The sequence below is a fragment of the Equus asinus genome, chromosome 4 (genome assembly GCF_041296235.1).
Source record: "Equus asinus isolate D_3611 breed Donkey chromosome 4, EquAss-T2T_v2, whole genome shotgun sequence".
NCBI lineage: Eukaryota > Metazoa > Chordata > Mammalia > Perissodactyla > Equidae > Equus > Equus asinus.
Window position 1 is genome coordinate 120,617,672 of NC_091793.1, and position 21,801 is coordinate 120,639,472.

Sequence of the window (21,801 nt, forward strand, 5' to 3'; positions counted from 1 at the left end):
GAAGTAGGAGATAACGCTCGCTTTTCATCCTAAATTCTTCTGGACTGTTTGATTCATTACCATGTACTCATGTTATTTTGGTAAAAATAAACGAAAATTTAAACCAGTTTGGGTAAGTCTATTAGTAATGATGCAATACTCTGCCAGCCACGTAACCTATTTCAAATACTTTTCAAATATATCAAAGGCTTACTTGTATCTTCTAATAAGGGATTCATTCTTTTTTTATTGTTTATTCAAGTTAGAATTGAAGACTACCTGTGGAAGAGACATTAACTGAATGTTGATGATACCTTTTTAAAAGAATACTGACATGCAAGTTAGTTCTTACTGTATTAAAGTTCTTTGAATTCTGACAAAGTTTAACTGGTCAAGACCAAATATTTCTTTAAGTTTCCATTAGGGTCTATATATAGAGAGAGACATATTTACTCACAACAAAGCACATTATCAAAAAACTCTGTTACATTAATCTACTGTAAGATGATTCCTTTCAAAAGCAAAGTATTTTTTGCTGGTCTACTATATTCTAGACAACAGGGATTCAAAGATGAGTGCACGGTCCACGAAAGCGGAGAGTGAGGTACTACAGAGAAAGACTACAGTAGTTTTGTTTTATTCTGCTTCCCCTAGCGGACGCTGGGGGGAGGGACGGGGCCGGCAACAGGAGGAGAGATTGGGAGGCATGAAAAGTAGTGTTTAGTCATAGTGTTTGTCCCAACAGGAAATGTAGACCTGAAGGGGATAAATTCAAGAGAAACTATAATACTAAAAGTGACGAGCCCTAAATGATCAGCTTAACGTTTTATAAAAGTCGAAGGGGTTTCTGAAGGATCTAGTTTAAGTAACCAAGTGGATGGTGATTGCTCAAGGCAGAGAACACAGAAAATAAACAAAATGGAGTATAATCGTGTTCAATATTGGATAAAAAGTTTGCTATTTAGCTTGTGAAGCTGTCCAAAAGGTAGCTGGAAGTCAGATCTAGAACACAGAAGATAGAAGACAGTGTATTACCTAGCTGAAGCCATGTTTTCATACATATACACTGCGGGGGGAAAAAGGTCATTTAGACATACCGACATTTAAAGGGCAGCTACAAGAAAAGCCAATGAAGTAGACCAAAAAGTCATAGAGGTAATATAAATAACACCTTCCATTTTTCAAAAGCAATTTGTCACACAAATCTGCTAAGCACTTTAGGAAATATTAAACTGCTTCTTGAGATTGGTATTATCACCATTTTAGAAAAAAGAACAAAGAAGCCACAAAATGTTAAATGATTTGTCCAAAATCATTCAGCTAATAAGTGGAAAGACCAGAACTTAAATTCTGGTTTATTGACTCCCAAGCCCAACCTCTCAATCCGTCTACTACCAAGACAATGGAAGCTGTGACAAGACAAAGAACGTCCTCTTACAGACTAACTAGGAACGAGCAGGGTTCCTTACCCTTTCCTTCTCACCCCTAACTAACCACAGTGCCCGCGTCAAGGGCCTCCCTGTACCCATCCCAACACCACCACCCCGCCCCCAAAACACATTTATGTTTTTAAGAAGTTGGGACTCATTCTTTTTCCAGGTTGCTTTCAGTAATATCATTAATGAGATGTATTTGTGTAGCTCCACTAAAAAAGTTAGTTTTCAGCTAATAACATAATAAAGTTCAAAAAAGTATTGACAAGTTTGGGTTCTGACAAAGATCTAAGACAATGCTTAAATAAGTGAAAGCTAAGTTAAAGCAGATCAATTACGTTCATGCACTCATCAAACATTTATTGAGTGCTTCTTATGTGCCCAGCACTAGTGATGAAATGGTGTTTAAAAACAGATTCTATATATGTTATAGATGCTAAATGCTCTATCTCTGAACTAACTTAACTGCTAATTATGACACTTGAAAGTTGCTTTATTTTGTCTTTCCTCGAGTGACCTTGAAAGCTAATTAAATAAAAAATATAATTTATTACACAGTATCTTGTAATACAGTGTTCTTTGAGAGGGGAGATAAATAATATCTATAAGACAAAATATTTCTCTAAGTTTGAAAACTTCATTTTCAAATTATTTCAATAATGGCCTATTTCTTGGTCCAGAATCCCTATATCATTCTTATGGCTCTCTACTCACTAACAAAGTCTTCATTCTTAGGGAGTTAAGATCTATTTCAACAAATATAGACAGTAATTTATATCACTTTCCCATTAATTTGGGAATCAAACCAAAATTTGATACTAAAATGTACAATAAATAGGCAAATTCCATAAGGATACTTTTGGGCCAGATATTTTACTGTTTTAAAAAACATAGAGTAGGTTTTACATATAAATACAACATAGGAAGAAAGGGAGCAAAATTAAGTGTAAAAAATATTGCAAAAATTTTAAGAAATGTTTTCACATACACCTGACCATGTGCTTAAAATGCCTTCTAGAATTTCTTAGACAGGGGCCAGCCCCTTGGCTGAGTGGTTAAGTTCGCACCCTCTGCTTCAGTGGCCCAGTGTTTCATTGGTTCGAATCCTGGGGGCGGACGTGGCACCACTCATCAAGCCACGCTGAGGCAGTATCCCACATGCCACAACTAGAAGGACTCACAACTAAGAATATACAACTATGTGCCGGGGGGGCTTTGGGGAGAAAAAGGAAAAAAATAAAATCTTTAATAAGAAAAAAAAAGAATTTCTTAGACAAAATTTTTATCTGTTAATAAAATAAGCAGTTTCTACTATTTTCTTCAACCAGGGAAATATCAGACTTCCCCTCTATATGCCTATAAGAAACCTAAGGGAAACAAATTATAAATCCATTTGACAGCTACACTTTCAAAATAATGGAAGATACCATCTTATAGATAAATTAGACAATCTTTCAGCTCAGAAATGCTTTCCTTAATCTGAAATTAAATAAGAAAATCTATTAACTCTATTAAAATACATAGCCTGGCACATATTAGACACTCAACAAGAGGCTGCTATAATTCTAAAACTGGACGGCTTTTATTCATTTGAATTTTACTTAATCAGCCCGCCTTGAGGCGTACAGGGCATTCAGTTCAACATCATGACTGAGAAAAAAAAATCCATTCCTTGGTCTAGACTTTCTTTAACTCCAGAATTGGGGGAGACAAAAGTTTATAACTAGTCATAAAGGGGCCTGAGCAAGACAGTAAAAGTGACTCCAGAGAGTGCAACATCATCACTGTCGAAGCCATGTTAGGCACCAATCCTGCTGTCAGCAGTCCCCTCCTTTGTTGTACACCGAGCATCTACGTGCTCATAGCTTCTAACAAGATCTAAGAGTATGGGAACGGGAGCAGTTACCAAAGAAACAATCAAGAATCAACAATTTTTTGGCTGCAAAATAGGATTAGCCTTTTTTGTAAGGATTTATTTTAGAAACTTCAAAAAAAAAAAAAATGCTGCTGAATTTTTCACCAAAACAATCTCTTTTTATGACTGCCTTTTCTGAAACAAGAGGACAATTGGTGTTTGTACGACATGAATCAAAACAGAAATAGCGGTAACCAGTTAATTCTGCCTGATCCCTGAGATAAAGTAAGCATGCTCTGTGGCACATATTTATACAGTGACCCAAAGACCAGGAATAAGACGGGAAAAACCCCAACTGTGATATCAATACTATTTCTTCAGTGCACTTACAGCCAGAAATCTGCAAGCTCCTATCAATTCCAGATGCTGCTGTCATTTCCAGTCCTGAAACCTCCATTAACTACTTCGATGGAATTAAAAAATAATAATAAAACTGAACTCCTCATTTCTCATTTCCTAACCCAAGCTGGCCAGGAACTTCTCAAGAGGATTTTATCAGGTTTAGACCAAAACTGAGACCACAATCTTTATACATACTCAGTATATAGTACTTCAGTAGATAAAAAACAGCAGAATAATACTACACCAAATAGTTGTAAAGGCCATATGACAAAACTCAGACCTTGCAAACAAAACAATCAGAGTAAATTCTACAAGTAGTCATAACATTCAATAACACTGTACAACTGATTTTATAGATTAAACACAGAATTACCACATGACCATATCTAGGAACAATTCCACTCCTAGATACATATATCCAAGAGAAGATATGTTCACATAACTTTTACACAAAAATGTTCATAGCAGCATTATTCGTGACAGTCAAAAAAGTAGCAACAATTCAAATATCCATCAATTGATGAATGGATAAATAAAATGTGGTATATCTACACAACGGAATATTTTTTGGCAATAAAAAGAAATGAAGTACAACTTGGATAAACCCTGAAAACATTATGCTAAGTGAAAGAAACCAGTCACAAAAGACCATATGTTACATGATTCTATTTATATGAAATCTCCAGAATAGGAATACAGACAAAAAGTAGGTTAGTGTTTGCCTAGGGCTGGTGGGTTACCAGGAGTGAATGCTAATGGGTCCAGGTTTTCCTTCTGGGGTGAAGAAAATGATCTACAATTGATTGTGGTATTGGATGCACAACTCTGTGGATGTACTAAAAACCACTGAATTGTACACTTTAAATGGGTGAACTGTATGGTATGTGAATTGTATATTAATAAAGCTGTTATTAAAAAAATCAATTTTATGTTATAAAAGTTGGGAAGGGAAGTAAAACTACTAAAAAACACAGAACAACAGGATTATTCTAAACAGTGTGCCCAGCACATCAAGAACAGCAAAGATTCTTAATTTACTCTTTAACAAAAAATTTTACTGTTATCAAACAGTGAATATATATTAAACCACATCTTGGTAATTTTCTAAGAGAAGAGCTCATATTCAGGAACTATGCTTATTCTCACATGGAAATTTAGAAACACATACATATATATATATATAAATTAAGCTTAAAAGATTCTCTGAAGAGCTCACATCTCAGAGATTTTATGAGACAAGAGAAAGAGAAGTGTCTATGAAATTAAAAGTAAGACAGATTTTCACTATAAAATCTCTCATTTAGAGTGAACATATGATCTCTCAGATGAGTTAGCTAATTAATGTCAATAAAGAAAAACAGAGTTCTCCACACAAATCATGTTCTTAAGAAGTATGTGCTTTGAATCACTCGTTTGTATTCAAGAACTAATTGTGATACCTTAATATACTAATTATAAAGCACAATCTTCTATGAAACAAAGACCGCTATTAACCTGTAGTCACGAAAAACATAGATTTTTTTTAAAAACTTCTTTAAAAAGCACTTTAACAGATTTATTTTATTAATTCTGAGTGGTATTTTCCATCTACATTAAAATATTTTTAAGTAAAAGTGGTACCAACAGGTTAAATACTAATCTTCAATGAACATACGTGATTTGAGGAAACCAAAAAATGACAAAATATTTCTTAAACACAGCTTCTTAAAAGTAGAGAGATCATATGTAAAAGGAAATTTCTAGAGTAACTGCACATAAAGAAAAAAAAGCAAGAACTGTAACATGAGACTACCAAAACAAAAAAAATTAAAAGTGAAAAACGAAGACATACAGAAAGATTCCAAGTCAAGAAAATTTATATGAAAAGGCAATGTAAGGTGAAAAATAACTCTAATTTTCCAAAATTAGTCAGTCATAGAAATTATTATAAAGAATTACCAAAAGATATGAAAACATATCAGGAAGACTCTAAATATGACTATATTTCAATACACCATGAGAAACTATCCCATCTGAGAAAAGTAATATGGGATAATAAAGATCCACACCGCCACCTTGTTATATTATTTAATTTTCAGAAATGGTTTTCTCAATTATAAAAATACTAGAGAAACAAATGTATTTTAAATCTAGACATAGCTAATTACTAAAAAAAAACAAGCTCTACGAAGACATTTACTAGCTTCAAAATAAAGTTATGTTTATGACTATAGGAAAAAACTCCCCAATTAGTCATGCAAATATTTGGAATACATACATATCTATTACCTTACTCTCTGTTGCAACTTGAAAAGGAAGAAGTGTATAAGAAATTAATTCTTATGTTTTCTATAATAAAATGACAATGTAGCTGAGTCATTTTTTCTAGTTTCAGAGATAAGAATATTGTCTCTAAAAGCCCTTAATCAATGTATGTAATTCGTATATCAAAACATAAAGAATTAGATAAATAAGAGCTACTTTAAACATTATACTAACCATAACTTCCCCTACAGGTGGTTAAAATCAAGACATACAAAAATTTAGAAGACTTACATTGTTGTTGCGGGTTTCTACAGCAGGGAATTTTCTGACTATGAATTTCACAGCAGATTCCAGGTTTTTGTCAATAAGATAGGATGGTTTTGCCTTGGGGTCTCCACATGCCTATAAAACAACAGTAACAAAAAAAGTGAAATACATCCTTCTTCTAAAACCAAGGAATAAAAGCACATCTGTAATCAGAAATTAGAGAGATATTTATTGTTTTTGGTGAGCAGGTGATAAAATGAATAGGCAAAGTGCAGGGATTGTCACAGCTGAAATATGCAATGGGAGACAGTACAGAGATGTTCTTCTACTGAAAAAAATGCATGGAAAGTTTCAAAGCAGTTAGCGCAGAACAGCAGTGAAGGAAAAAGCTCAAACCTAAAAAAAAAGAAAAAGAAAAAAAATTCTTGGTTTGAGGTAGGATTGTATTCATCTGAAGCTAATAAAATATTACAAAATTAAATATTTAGTAGAGTACTGGAAATGTTTCTTTCTAAGTGTTATAAAATATAAGCTTATGTTTAAATGTCTCCTCAAAAATGTTTTCCTCATTCGCTTTAAACATTTTAATACAAGAGCCCTAGTTCAAAAGAACTGGAAGCTGCTAAAATTGTCTTTATAGTACTAAAGTGTGTTGCCTGTTGCTCTGAACATCTGAGTTACAGCACTGTTTTCCATCATACCAGCAGTACTTCAAACAATGAATTGAATCTACATCTGTTCTCTCTCTCTTAAGCACAGAACAAATGGAAATGTTTACATTTTAACCACATCAGCAGTATAGCATTCTCTGCAGTAAACTGTCAAGCATTATACATATGTCAGGTATAATTATTAGAAAGAACTTTTTATCTGAACTATCAGCAATACAGAATATTATCTTCGATATTGTTCATTGCTCCATTATGTGACATTTAATTAACTGCGTGCTAGTGAGATGTTATTTCTTAGGGAATTATGAAAATTGTAACATTCCTATTTAACTTTTTATTGCATTTTTAAAAGGATGTGTCCTTTGAAAAGTTCTATCTCTCTATTCTGTGTGAGGAAATACAGTATTGAAATTTAATGTTTTTTCATTGTTTACTATGGCTATGTTGCGGATTGTAGAAAGAGAAGTTATGAAACATGAAACTGATCTGAAGCGGGCAAGCGGGCAGAGGGAAGGTGAAAAGCTTTGCAAACCTTCCAAACTTGTCCTTGCTGGGGAAGCATTGTAATAAAAAGAGAGAAAATTACGTGTAAACAATGATTGTCAAACTATGACATACGTTTCAGTAGAGAACTTATGCACTGAAAACTATTAATAACAAAACAAGATTAGAACTATATGGTGCTACAATTTTAAAGGTATTCTAAGTAGCAAGTTTTAGTATACAATAGATTTATAGAGTTTATACTATTCATATATATTTAAATACTACTGTGTAAGTGTACAGCCATGTCAGCTTCTTGGTGCTCTTTCTAAATCAACTTAGAATAATACTAGAAGGAAAAAATAAAGACTACATGCAACTATAAAAATAGGAGCAAAACCATCAGTGAAATTTTACATACCTTAAAAAGAAACGGTAGCCAAGAATGAAAATAAATTGTTATTGGATGACTTTTGCACTTTAGCTCAAATTGAAACCATTTTTCAAATATCACCTAACTTCCTCGCAAGCCAAAGTACAAATATCAATGCAAACATTCCTATATTTTCCAAATGGAAATAGGAACGCAGTCAGAACTCTCTTAATTCTCAAACATAATTAGATAAAATAAAATTAAGAAATTTAGAACTTCATAAATCTTTAACCAGATTGACACAAGGACAAAATTCCCTTTCAACATATTTAATATTAAAATATACCTGACTTTTCCTCAGAGTAGGTTATCATTTGTTCAAAATATTATTTTTCACAAATTAATCTTCCAATGAATCCACTTCCAAAAAAATTATACTCTAAAATAGGAATAACTAAGAACCACATAACTAAGAATTTGTCCTAACGGAAATAGCCACTAGCATTTCCTTACATCAATGATATAAAGAAAATCAAGTTTCGTAAACATGCCTGAAGTAGTGCAGAAAATCCAAAAGTGATTCCAAATTATGTTCAGTTTTTTAATGATATGTATTCTCTTATATTCTAATTATTTAAAAATTCAGCTATCCATTCTAACAATAGTAGTGACTACCAAATAATGCAAGTGATAGACTACCATACCTATTTCCAATGACCACAAATTTGACTGTGTAAGAATTTAATCAAGTAACTAAAATCAAGTAACTAAAAGGAGTAAATCTCCTTTCCTTAGAACTGATTACCTTTTCCACACTGCTCACCAAGCCATATCTAAACATACTACACTGGGATGTCATAAAGGTTAAGAACACAGACTCTGGAATAAGACTGACTGGATTTCAATCTTTACCACTTACTAGCCATGGGACCTTGGATATATTACATAACATCTCCTAGTCTCAGTTTCTTTATGGGTAAACAGGGAAATTAGTACTTACCTCACAGGGTCATTATGAGGATTAGAAGAGAGATAAATAAACCATGTACAGTATTTACCAAAAGGATTGGCACACAAGTACCCTAAAAATGTTAGCTATTGTTAATAATAGCTATAATTAATTACCCAAGTAAACGTTTCATATGCATAGTAATCACAGAATAGTTTTTATCATAGTATATACAACTAGCAATACTGACAATTCCCTCTCCCTATCACATATTTCTTTTATTTACCCTAAGTCTAAACATATCAGATTTGTTCAATCTATAAAGAGTTTAGCCTAGTTGTTAAGAACATGAGTTTCACGATAGGCTGTCCATGTTCTAATCCTGGCTCCATCACTTCCTAGCTGTAATCATAAGCAAGTAACTTTACTTCTCTGTGCCTCAGTTTTTTCATCTGTTAAATAGGTGATGATAATTACAACCTGCTCAAAAAGTTTTTGGTCCCATTACATGAGTGTGTGCAGGCGTGCACCTGTGGAGGCAGAGAATTTACAAGGGTATGTGGCATACCGTGAGCACTCAAAAAATGCTAATAAAAAATGCAAGGTTCACAGACACTAAACAGAAGTACTAGGGCCCATTTAATTTTTTCTGAAATCAACCTACTTGATTTATTTACTTAATATCAATAGAGACACTTGTGTGGGGAATACTCAGGCAAAAAAAGAAAAAGTAAAGAAAAAAGTAAACTATGACCTAACTAAAAGTTAACATTTAGGTAAATAAATCCTTGCAAAGAGCCATACTTAATAATTTAGTCCAGGAGGATTTCCTACTACATGTTTTAGTGTATACTAAAGAGGTATAGCAAAATTTCAACTAACTAGATGTCTCAGTTTATAAAGATTAATCATCTTCCCCAGCCTAACTCAAAAAGTTTCATTTTGAGGACTCTTAGGACAAAGAAATTATAAGATAACAACCTATATTTTAAGAACATAGCCTGCAGCTGGTAAACCTGAAACCCTATCTCGTCTTAATACAGCTACAACACTACAAAAAATTAATCTTTCACTCTTAAAATTATCACCCTTTGAAGTACCACATTTAAAAAAAACAATATATACTACTATACTTAGTTACCAATACATTTTAGACTAATACACTTCAGAAACGCTAACCATAAAGACTGAATCAAAAAGTTTAACAAGGGGCCAGCCCAGTAGTCTAGCAGTTAAGTCCGCATGCTCTGCTTCAGCAGCCCAGGGTTCACTGGTTTGGATCCCCAGCACAGACCTAGCACAGCTTATCAAGCCATGCTGAGGCAGGCATCCCATATATAAAATAGAGGAAGATGGGCACAGATGTTAGCTCAGGGCCAATCTTCCTCAGCAAAAAGAGGAGGACTGGCAGCAGATGTTAGCTCAAGGCCAGTCTTCCTCAAAAAAAAAAAAAAAAGAAAAAAAAATTAACAAATTACCAATTCAATTAAATAAAATTTTTGAGTACTTCTATCCCCACCCCATCCCTGCCCCAAAAGAGAAAGGTGAGTACAGGGCAAAATTTAGTCTAAATCCCTGAATCTTACAGCTCTACCAAAAAAGTTTTTTCACATAGGCTATTTCACCAGACAAAAGGGAAATTATATGTGAAAGACAGAATTCACCAACCCAAAACCTTATGTTTTACTTTATCTAGACTCAGCATACTTTTTATAATGCACAAAATACTATAATTTAAAATTCCAGATCTAAAGCAAATTTAAATACTTATATACTTAAATTTCCAGTTCTCAGAATTAGAACTTTATTTTCCATGAACATTCTAATTATCTTTAAATTCATCAAAGATAAGATTATTTAATGTGAAATATAATAATTAAGAACTCTGTCTCTGAATCAAGTTGATCACAGCCCGTATGATGTTAGGCAAACTGCTTAACCTCTGAGCCTCAGTCCCCTAACCCATAAAGAGAGGAGACTATTACTACGTACTTCATAGGGTAGACTGTTCAGATTTTTAAAATACAAAATGCACATTAAGTGTTTATTCCAGTGTCCAGCACATTAGTACTTAATAAATAAGTTCTAAATAATTATCTTCTATTTTTTAAAATAAAACTTTTGAAAACATATGAATATCTATAGTGAGTCCTCAATTATCAGAATAAGATTTTCCATCTAACCAATTCTAGGTATTAGCTGTCAATTCAATATCTCCAAGTTCATTTTTTCACAAAACACAAATGCAATGTTATTACCAAAAATAAAGAACAAAGATGTTTCAGAAAACCACATACTATTTTATTCAGGCCACAAAGGAACGTCTTTGACTAGAAACCTCAAGGCTAGACTTTATACGTTTTTAAAGGATGACTTTAAAACAAATCTTTCTGCCAATCTACTACAAAAATGCCTTCCGAAGTCCTTTCCTCAGGCTGCCCCACCACAGATTACACCCCACAGCTTAATATTACATGGTTAATGGTAGATATTTTTCAAGAACTTATCATGATGTTAAAAAAATCAAATATAGATAGAAATCATCCTCTATCGATTCATAAGAGATTAAGCAACAATCAGGAAAAAAGGAAATAAAGATACAAGACTGGGGAGTAAAAAGAATATTTACTGGGCACCTGTTATGTGCAAAACACCTATGCTTTAGAAATTATCTAAAACATTACGCGACAGAAAGAAAAAGAGCTTCAGAGAAATTATGTGATTTGCTCAAGGTTTTAAAACTACTAACTATGAGTACCCAAAGATTCCAAAGCACTAAAAATGCTTATCTGAAAATATATGCTCCAAAAACATGTATAAGAACATGCTCCATTCTTTCAACACCTCAGCTGTTCAAAACTTTCACTGGAGTAATTACTATCAGGGGAAAAACCTGATTAGGTCAATCAGTTTTATTTTTTAAGTCCTAGTCTAACTCAGTAATAAAACACATTCCTTTGCCAAAATACTATAGAATGAAATAATTTTAGTATAATAACTTAATTGAAAAAAACATGAACTCAGGATCAGAGTGAGAACGGTTTTTGTGAGAGCAAAGAAACAGCCCTATCTGAATCAGGTTAGGGAAGACGAGAAAAACACAAAATGTGACCAATTTATGCTAGAAGGAGCAATTTAATTTTTACTCAACAAACAAGAAAGACCATAGTTTTTAAAGGAGGTTTTGCAAAACTGGAAGCATAAAGGGACCAAGATTCTCCCTTCAGCCTTCAACAAATTGACACTAATGCCTAGAGGAAGAATAGACGTCGCCTAACATCATGGACCATAAAAGCAACTTAGCTCTCATTCTTTTACTTTCTAATTTTAAACATAATGAAAGTAATACAGTGTGAAAATTTTCAATAAATATTGGAAAAACTACCAAGTGCAGAACAAGTCTCAAATTCTAGTACTCGTGGTTAATTTTCCAATTTTTTTTTCTCACGTGTATCACACATTTTGGCCAATCAATTTGCTTTGAACTTTTCCTTGAGCTTGGGTGGGTGAAAAAAAAATTTTTTTAAGTAATCCACTGCTACAGTTTAGATTAAGAAAAAATATCATCTGGAGCATAACAGAAGCGGAGAACAAGTAAGTGCCCTGTAGGCGGGTTTGCCGGCAGAGAGCCTATGTGCAGCCTAGTATTCCAGAAATTTAGTTATACCCAAGAAACCAAAATTAAATCATTACAACGAAAAATCTTCAGAGAAAGAAATTAGAGGTACCAAGAACTTACACTTTACTTACTTCAGTGGTTCTTAACATCAGAAAGCCCACTTCAGGGGTTTTCTCTTATTCAGTTGCTGAGTCAAGATCCAGATGTGTATATTTTAAAAAACCTTCTAAAATGATTATATTGCATATCCCTAGCTAAGAACTATTGGTCTCCTCAATTTATAAATAAAGAAACTATAATCCAGAAAGGTTAAATAACTTGTCCAAAATTAAAAAAAAAACTATAAGACGTTTATCTAGACTCTAGCTCTCTCAACCCACAGAATATGCTACAAGTATGGAAAATGGTAGAGAAGTTTAGAGGCTGTATGCTAGCAAAAAGGACTTTAGACACTACTAGGGTATTTTATAACTTTATATATTTTGTACCTTTATATATTCTACTGAATAAAAGTTCTGGAATCTTAAGTAATGACTGGCTACTGCTTGACACTGCCTGGCTGAAGCTTCTATTCATATTTCAAAACCAAGCACAAATGTCACTATTTCTTCTACCTACCTCCCCCAGACCTCTCAAGACTCCTACAACCACACTTACACAATACATTTTAATTGAATATCTATATATCTCTCTCACCCACTAAGATCTGAATTTCTTGGCGTTGGAAACTGCATCTTAATTAATCCATTTCCCCAGTGTCCAGGAAGACAGTCAATAAATGAAGAGTAAATGAATGAATGAAAAGGAAACCCTTAATAGTGAAGACTAAATCAAAGAATAGCTCATATGACTTTATTAGTTTTAAAGATGCAGTTTTATTTCTGTCAAGTATCTAAAATAATCAGCTATGCAATAGGAACTATTTTCCAGTACAGTGTCTTTTACTTAAAACAAGAGATTCCTTCGAAATCGACACATGTACAACCTTACTTACAAACTAAATTCAAGAGCTTATGAAGTCTGTTAACTTACTCAAGTAAAACATTTCAGTACAATGTTATTTGAAGAAATGATTAACTAGGAGTTTTTCTCATCACTGTCAGATTAAGTAAACAATTTACCAAAGTCTAATTACAGTATTTCAAATTCCTAATAGGATCAAAATTAAGATTTTAGTACATTTACTAAATGTACTAAAGCCAACTAAAAAACATCTTGGGAATAAAAGAGTACTGCTAATTTTGTAAAGTCCAACACAGAAAGAAAGAAACTTACTGGTTGTACTTTCATAATTTCTTACATTTCATGTTACAGGGTTTTCAATGTAAAAATGATGCCATTTGACTTCAGAAATCAAAATGTAAAATGAAAAAAGTATACTGAAATTTCAAAATTAAAAACAAAATATCAACTGAGGAAAAAGTTGCATACGTCATTAAAATTAAGGAAGATAAATGCTGTTTCATTGTTTCTCTTAGTTTACACCTTCCTTTCTGCTTTATATATACTTTTCCCCCAGTTTAAGCAAAATTTCCTATTTATTTTCGTTAGAATTGCTTGTATGGTTAGTCCTTTCACAGTGTATATTTTAATATGTCAGAGACTAAACTTGAGAAATAATCACAAAGGAAAAATAAATATAACCTGAAAAGTAAATACAAATTTATTTCCCCCAAAATTTTTAAATAAATTGATTTTTAAAATTCCTAATTCTAGGGGCTGGCCCGGTGGCACAGCAAAGTGCGCACATTCCACTTCGGCAGCCTGGGGTTGGCCGGTTCGGATCCCAGGTGCAGACATGGCACCACTTGACAAACCATGCTGTGGCAGGCGTCCCACATATAAAGTAGAGGAAGATGGGCACGGATGTTAGCTCAGGGCCAGTCTTCCTCAGCGAAAAGAGGAGACTGGTAGCAGTTAGCTCAGGGTTAATATTCCTCAAAAAAAAAAAAAAATCCCAATTCTAAACTATTTCTCATTTTAACACATTGCAACATTAAGCAGAAGTTTCCATTAATAATCACCCTGGTACACTCATAATATGATCTCAATGGTCTTTTCATACAAATGCAAACAAAGTTCATACAAAAGTAGTCTACACTGAGAAAAACTATTTCTGTAATACAATTCCTTATTTCTTTAAGGTTATTGTGTTTCAAATCTAATTATATCTACCACAAAAATTTCACTAATGACTATAAGTCTAATGGCAAAAATAATTAAATCAAGAGTCCAGACTTAGGGGTCAATAAAGAAAGGTACCAATCCAAATTTTTATTTTTCTAGAGTAATAAGAACTTAATCTCTCCAAATTCAATTGCTTTATCTACAAAATAGGTACCTACACCACAGATCTAAGGACAAATAAAAGAAAAAATATAAAACACTTAGCATATAGTGAAGTCTCAACACATGGCAGCTAGCATTACTTTTATTACACATTACTTTTATTGGACAATAAAGAGATGAAACTGTTTAGTTCTAGTAACATATAAGACATACATCTACTAAACCTGATCCAAAATTATTGTTGGAATTTTCTTTAACACTAACACAACTAGTAAATCATCAAAAAGAAAATAAATCAGATTTTCAATCATCCTAACCAGTCAGGACAAGAACTTTCAACACTGACACACTTTTTCATCTGGGCCTCCTCATTTTTAACATATCGGATGTAGCTAGCTGAATATGTCTATTCCTTTAATTTTCTTGTAAGCACACAAGCAATAAATTAAGGACCCTAATTTCATTTATATGTAAACTGCACCATGCTGCTGCTTCAATTTTATTCTTGTAAAGAATCTAATTTAATTATAATATAATAAAATATGCGTGCACATATGTTAGCAGTTGTACAGAAAAGGGTGTAAGTATATAAGGTTTATTTTTAAAAGTGGAAGATGGGCAGGCAGAAAATTTTTAAAGTCACACATTTCTGTTATGTTTGAGTTTTTGACAATAAACACATATACTTTTTGTAATCATTAACAATTTTTAATATTTAAGTTTTTTAACAATTCCACACAGGAACTACAAGATGGATAATCTGTCACTGCCACTTAAAAATATAAAAATAATTATTTTTCCCAAGTATTTTTCAGTGATCTTTATCTCCTCAACCTACCATCCAACATAGCAAGAAAAAGAATTATCAAATCCTCATTTTTACAAGCAGCTTCCTTGAAAAATAATGTTACAGACAGACATAACAGGCTTTGTCTAAATACATGATATAAGTCAGATTTATGGAGAGATTAATGTTTTCTTCTTAACATGTTTAAGGCTCTCCATAACAAAACCCCACTGGGAGAAAACAAATCTTATACTAATAAGACGACTTAGTCTAGAACTCGCCACAATTCAATCTTTGGAACATGCTTCTGCTCCTGAATGACCAACAGAGAAAATAATGCCCTAAACGGAGAGAAACACAACTCTGAAAGGGAAGACTAGAGCTGGTTCCTCTCCCTTCATCTTACACTGCACCCTTCACACACATCTTTTTTTTTTTCTCTCTATTGTATAAGCAAATACCAGCTGTGGACTTTCAATTTTATGCTGCCATTCTATTAATTTTTTCCTCATGAAATACATTTGTCCAAAATCATGGGAAAAGAATTGTGGGGGAAACAAAGAAAAATATTCCTCTAACCAACAAAAAACGTAAAAGTCGGATGAAATCTGCAAAAATACTCCATTAAAAAAAAAGTTTGCAGTGGTTAAGTTCATACGTTCTGCTTCGGCGGCCGGGGGTTTGCCGGTTGGATCTGGGTGTGGACCTACACACCACTCAGCAAGACACGCTGTGGCAGGCGTCCCACATATAAAGTAGAGGAAGATGGGCAGGGATTTTAGCTCAGGGCCAGTCTTTCTCAGCAAAAAGAGGAAGACTGGCAGATGTTAGCTCAGGGCTAATCTTCCTCAAAAAAAAAAGTCTGCAATAGTTGGGTAGGTCTTTCTCCTTTTCTGTCTTTTAGAGTTGAGGCAATAATTAAACAAGACGTAAAACATGCAAGTACTAACTGAGACTTTTTGGTACAGTTACCAAGTTCACGCTGGTGATGGTGAAGAAAAAGAAAGCAGACAGAAAAAACAAGAGTAAACAACAAAAGAATACTTTTAAATTCAGCAAAAATGTTTTCTTTTGGGATTAGGGAAAGTATTTGCTGAACAGCAATAAAATTTCAGAAAAACCAATGTTGCCAAAAAAGTTCCTGAGACTCCTAAATAAATACTATGTTCCATTCTTAGAAGTTTTAAACTATTTGCACACTGTTACTGCCTTTTATCTTCATAAACAATCCTGTGAAGCACGCACAGCAGGAATTACCATCCCTATATTACAAAAAAGTAAACTGCGCTCAGTTACTATTTAAGATGGGCCATAACTTCTACTTGTAAAGATACCATAATCAGAGCTGGAAGAGACTTTGGCCTTCCTTTTATAGTTAATTTTCCCCCATTTTACAGATGAGAAAAGATGAAGCTCACAGAAGTCAAGATAACTACCCAATGTCACAGAACTCTCAGTGACAGACTGAAAAATGGAATGTAGGTTTCCTAACTTGTGGCAGGCACAGTGCTATTTACTTCCACCACACTGCCTGCCCCCCCCCACAGTAACAGATATAAAAGGAGCCTGAGAAGTGCTAAAAATCACTTTATAAGTGAGTAGCATCATTAGGTCTGGAAAAGGGAAGACCTCTTTTTAATAAAAAATAAAAACTTTAAGGGATTAAGAAATAAATTTAAATGTAATATTATCTACTACCTTCATGTCTTTTCCCTAAAATCCTCCTTTATGTGTCCTTACATCCCTGACTAAGCTACAAGTTCCTTAAAATTTTCATAACCTGTACATATTAAGATCTCAAAATGTTTTGACTGATGAAATTTTCTTTATAAAAGGAAAATATTTTTCAGTAACCATGTTACAGCCCCCTAACAAGCATTAGAGCACATTATTCTTGATTATAGCAACTTATGAAGTTATTTTACTTAGGTCACTGAAGTATTTTTCATTGTGTATGCTCACTAAAATATTTCCATTGCAACTTCCAATTGAAACAGCAGAGTAATGAGATCTGATAGACAATCTAATGCATTAATAAAAATGTGATAATTGACTGGCAGACATGTATTATGTGGTGGAAGGTTTTTTTTTAGGACTAGGAGATTGAGATTGAAAAGATTATGTGGTTTATACTGTCAAAAAATGCAGACAGCATGAACCTTATAAACACATGGTGAACAGATCTTACTAATTTTTTGGCAAGATTTTTGAACAAATGTTTCAATTCCTAGCCAGCCGGGAAGATATGCCAGTCTTACAGACAACAAGCTGAAAGATTCAAAATCTATCTGATGCATTTGTACGCAAAATTACACAAGGAGAGCAAACCAAAAATTATTATTAAAACTAGAGCAAGATTATACACACAAACTCATAAATATGTTAAATACATATACTATATACATAGTATTCATTCACTTGAACAAGGCCTAACTGAAGGCCTCAAGGACCAGGTAAGGCCCTAAGTACTAGCAATTCACAAATGGGTAACACTGTCCCTGTCCAGAAGGAACTCACAATCAGGCAAGGTAGATAAAATATTTCTCAATAAACCATAAGTATGTGTTAAGTGCTGAAATACAACATTTCAATAACTCAAAATATTTGACACTTGGATATAATGATCACATTCAACTCATTTCAAATTTTACTAGTGCAGTAATACAAGAGCCTGAAATTTCTCAAAACAGGAAGTGAAAGAAATAACCTTTTGAGAATAGGCGGTGAACTGGAATTACAAGAGTTCAAACGCTTAGAATCTAGTATAATCTTATTTAATTTATGAAGACAGAATAAGTAAAGCTTGATCATATTTACAACATAAAAATGTTCAATGAAAGCTTAAAAAAACCTATTTTGCCCAAATACTCAAATCACTTTTGATGTTAACTCTCACTTCCTCTTCTGGAAACCATCATAACCATTTCCTTTAACCACAATACCACAGGTCTAGTAACTTTCAGTAACGTTTGACTTGCTCATTTTTAGGACAAAGTTCAGATAGGAACCAATTTCCAACTTTTTAAGGAGTATAATGCTCACAAAAAAGTTCAGGTCAACGCAACCTATAAGCAACACTCCCTAAAATTAAATTATTCCCAGTCTACATAAATGTATAACCAGGGCTCTTTGGTAAATGCAGAAGGCTTCTTTTTAACGACAGCGACCTCCTGACACAGAAAATACAACCAACTGAACAGGCATGTTGCAGTTACTCTCCAAATTGCACAGCATCCAGGTGAGCAACCGTGAGCACAGCTATCCTTATGCAAAATTTATCACTATTAAGCCAGGAGAGTTTTCTCCTTTATAATTAGTGTCTAGATCAAATTGTTTAGTTTATACTTGAACCCCGTGATATGATTTTCAAAAAGATATTCTTTCTTCGGCAGCCCTAATGTACAAGCACCATAATTCTATTATGATGATTAAACTAAAAGGAAATAGTCACGATATATTAAAAAGCCAACAAGAATAATTATGAAGACATGACATCAAATACACATTGGAAACTCTAAGGATCTAGACTGTACCCCAAAATTCTCTCTTTAATTTTCTCTTATCAAATTCTTTAAAACTTACTAACCTCGTCTTAAAGGAAAAAGGATTTTGGTTGTTTTCTCCTACGATAAATTAATATAATATTTGTTCTATCTATCTTCACCGCAACTCAGCCTTCCATTCCTTAATCTGCTCAAGCCATGTGAAGACTTTCAATGGGCCTATTAGCTACAGCTACTCAAATTATCAGCATATGCTATAAATCGGCAGTAATAGCAACATATTTACAGTTTTCATTTTGTGCCAACACCGAACTTTAAGAAACGGTGTCTTGGTACTATCAGACAGGGTTGGAAAAACCAAGATGAGGAGGAGTAAAGAGGGAAGGGAGAGAAGGTTGTTATTCCTGTTCTAGTGACTCACAACCCTGAAGTATTTCAGAAGAAAATTGGTTCCACCCTCACTTCCCCCTCCTCTTCACCTTCAATACGAAATAATCCCAAATCGTCCACACGCCCTCAAACGGCTTTTATTTAGCAATCAATCTAAAATAAAGGGGCAAAGCGCAGGGGCGCGGGGCGCATCCTGATGAGGCATTCCCTGCCCACATTCCCACACTTACACACCAAAACATCGAGAAAAAACTGCTCCCATCTCCGCCACACTGCTACCATTCAAACCCCAGTTACGGAACCCCCAAGTTTTCCTCCAGCCCCCCAGCCCCGGGTCCCGTTGACCCCGCTCCGGGCCGGGGCGGCAGCGCCCCTCACCCGGAGCCGGGCCGGGCCGCGTTCGGGCGCTGGGAGCCGGGAAATGGCTTCTCTCCGCCCCCGGCCGGCCCGCGAGCCCCCGGGGAGGCGCCCGGGACTCCGCATTAGGCCGCGGCGCATCGCGGCGCCCCCGGGCCGGGCCTGCGGCGGCGAGGCCGGGATTCCAGCCCCGGCGCCGCCCGCCGCCCCGCCGCGGCCTCCCCTGCCCTCCGGCCCTCCTCGGCCCGCCCGCCGCCCCGCCGCGGCCTCGCCGGCCCGCGCGCACCTTCTTGATGTTGTAGAGGCGGGTGAGCATGCCGACGCCCCGGTCGTTGAGGATGGTGAGCTTCTCCGCCAGCTTCTGCTGACTGGGCTGCAGCACGGAGCGCGACATGGTGGAGGTGGTGGTGGTGGTGGTGGTGGAGGTGGTGGTGCCGCCGCCGCCGGCCGCCTCGCGCGCAGTCCCCGGCCCGCGGCCTCCGCAGCAGCCCCTCTCGGGCCTCCTCCCCTCCGCCCGCGACCTCCGCCTCAGGGGCGCGCGCCCATGGCCCTGGCGCCCCAATCCCGCGCCAGTGACAGAGCGAGCCGCGGCCGACGCCTCGGGGGTCCCTGCCCCCGCAGCAGCCTGCGCCCCGGCAGCCTCCTGCCTTCCGCCCGCCGCCCTTCCGTCCCTGCCGCCGGCGCTCCCCGCCCCAGCCCCCACCGAGCCGCCTTCCCGGGCTCCTCCACTAGGTGTGGCGGCGGCGGCGGCGGCTCCGGCGGCTGAGAACGAGGCCGCTTCCCGCAGCCCCGAACGAGCGCTCGGTCACCTGATCGGCCGCGCCGGCGCCCCCGCGAGGCCGGACGGGGAACTGCGCCGGGGGGGCCTCGCCCTGCCCCTCCCCGACGGCCTGGCCGCCGCCGCTCGGGACCCAGCTTGGGCCCCACACCCGGCCCGGCCCACCGCTGCGCCGGACCCCAGCATGGGAGGCCTAAACCGGGATCGAGAGGGCTCACGGTTCCACGTTGTCCCACTTCGCCCCACACCCCTCTCCTTCAAGTTCCCAAAAGTTGCCTTTGCGCCCCACCTCCCTAAGGAAACCGGCAGAAGTCCGGAGTCGGGGGGGGGGGGGGGGGAGGGTTCAGGCGAGTTTCGCCGAAGAGTGGGCTGGTGGCTCCAAGCTCTTTTCCCTCCCACTGCTTGACAGACGCTTCCCGCAGAACACAGCAGATGTTGTGCTCTGCGAGGCGGGCCTCGCCTCTGCCGTCCTCCCCATCCCATCCGTATCCCCCCGCCTCGAGGCAGTGCCTGAGAGAGGAGGTCGGAAGTGAGGGTAGTTCGAGTTCCTGAGATAATCAGAATCCGGAATTTGTCGACGAGGAGCACCCATCCGGAGAAGACGCTAACAGAGAGGCCCTGGCATGTGGAAGGCAAAAAATAAAATGTTTGTTCAATGAATAAAGGAACGCCCCCATTTTTTTCTGGCCTCCACCCTAAATCCCACCCCTTCTTGGAAACATTGTACTTTTATATCTCATTGTTTCTTTCCTGATCAATTTCTTCCCAGCCACACGCCAAGGCTACTCCCTCTGGTCAAATATATTAGACATGGTTCCAAAAGTTAACAAATCAAGGACTTATGTAATTGACTGGGGTGAGGAATTCTAGCCAAGAGGATTCAAGCCGCTTTAATATTTTTGGCCTTAGTTTCCTTCGATGTGTTAATCTTATATTACGTTCATTAATTTTAAGTGAATGACAAAATGTTCTGCCGCTTTTAATAAAAGACATTGTAAGAGTAAACTATCATTGGATTGATCAAAACACTTTATGAAAAGGAAATTGTGATGAATAGCTTTTAAAACATTTTTCTTAAAGCTAGTAAATGTACTATTCCTATACGGAAATCTTCATTTTAATATCCCAACAAGAGAAAGGGAGTTAACTGAATAGGTTTGATTAAGGGGCATTACAAAGCGCCCTACATCCACCAGGAAGTCTATCATACCTGACGTTGTGCTTCAAATTCTATACATAGAAAGAACTTCATTACGTTGAATGAAGGCTTTGTACCTAGAGTCCTTTGTTTGTTTGTTTTAATATAAACACCTCAGAGAGATCACCTATTGAGCTATTATTGGTTAATAATACCTTGGGGGATTTAATTTATCTGGTTACTTTCCAACCGATAGTTAAAATTTTAATTTAGGGGAAGCAAGT

At 36.4% G+C, this 21,801-nt stretch overlaps 1 protein-coding gene across 4 annotated transcripts in view; it reads right to left on the reverse strand.

The window, feature by feature from the left end:
- Positions 1–20,259, reverse strand: part of NCKAP1 (NCK associated protein 1) — a 96,001-nt gene extending 75,742 nt beyond the window's left edge. For 2 of the 4 annotated variants that reach the window (XM_070508218.1, XM_070508217.1), the window contains exons 1-3: positions 19,888–20,135; positions 7,384–7,401; positions 6,205–6,315 (exon numbers count right to left, since the gene is read on the reverse strand). In XM_070508218.1, coding sequence (XP_070364319.1) covers positions 6,205–6,315; positions 7,384–7,401; positions 19,888–19,995 — 237 coding nt within the window. In that variant the 5' untranslated portion in view covers positions 19,996–20,135. Of the gene's footprint in view, positions 1–6,204; positions 6,316–7,383; positions 7,402–19,887 lie in introns of all 4 variants that reach the window. The other 2 variants (XM_044768606.2, XM_070508219.1) reach the window with 2 other exon arrangements.
- Between the last annotated feature and the right edge of the window lie 1,542 nt (positions 20,260–21,801).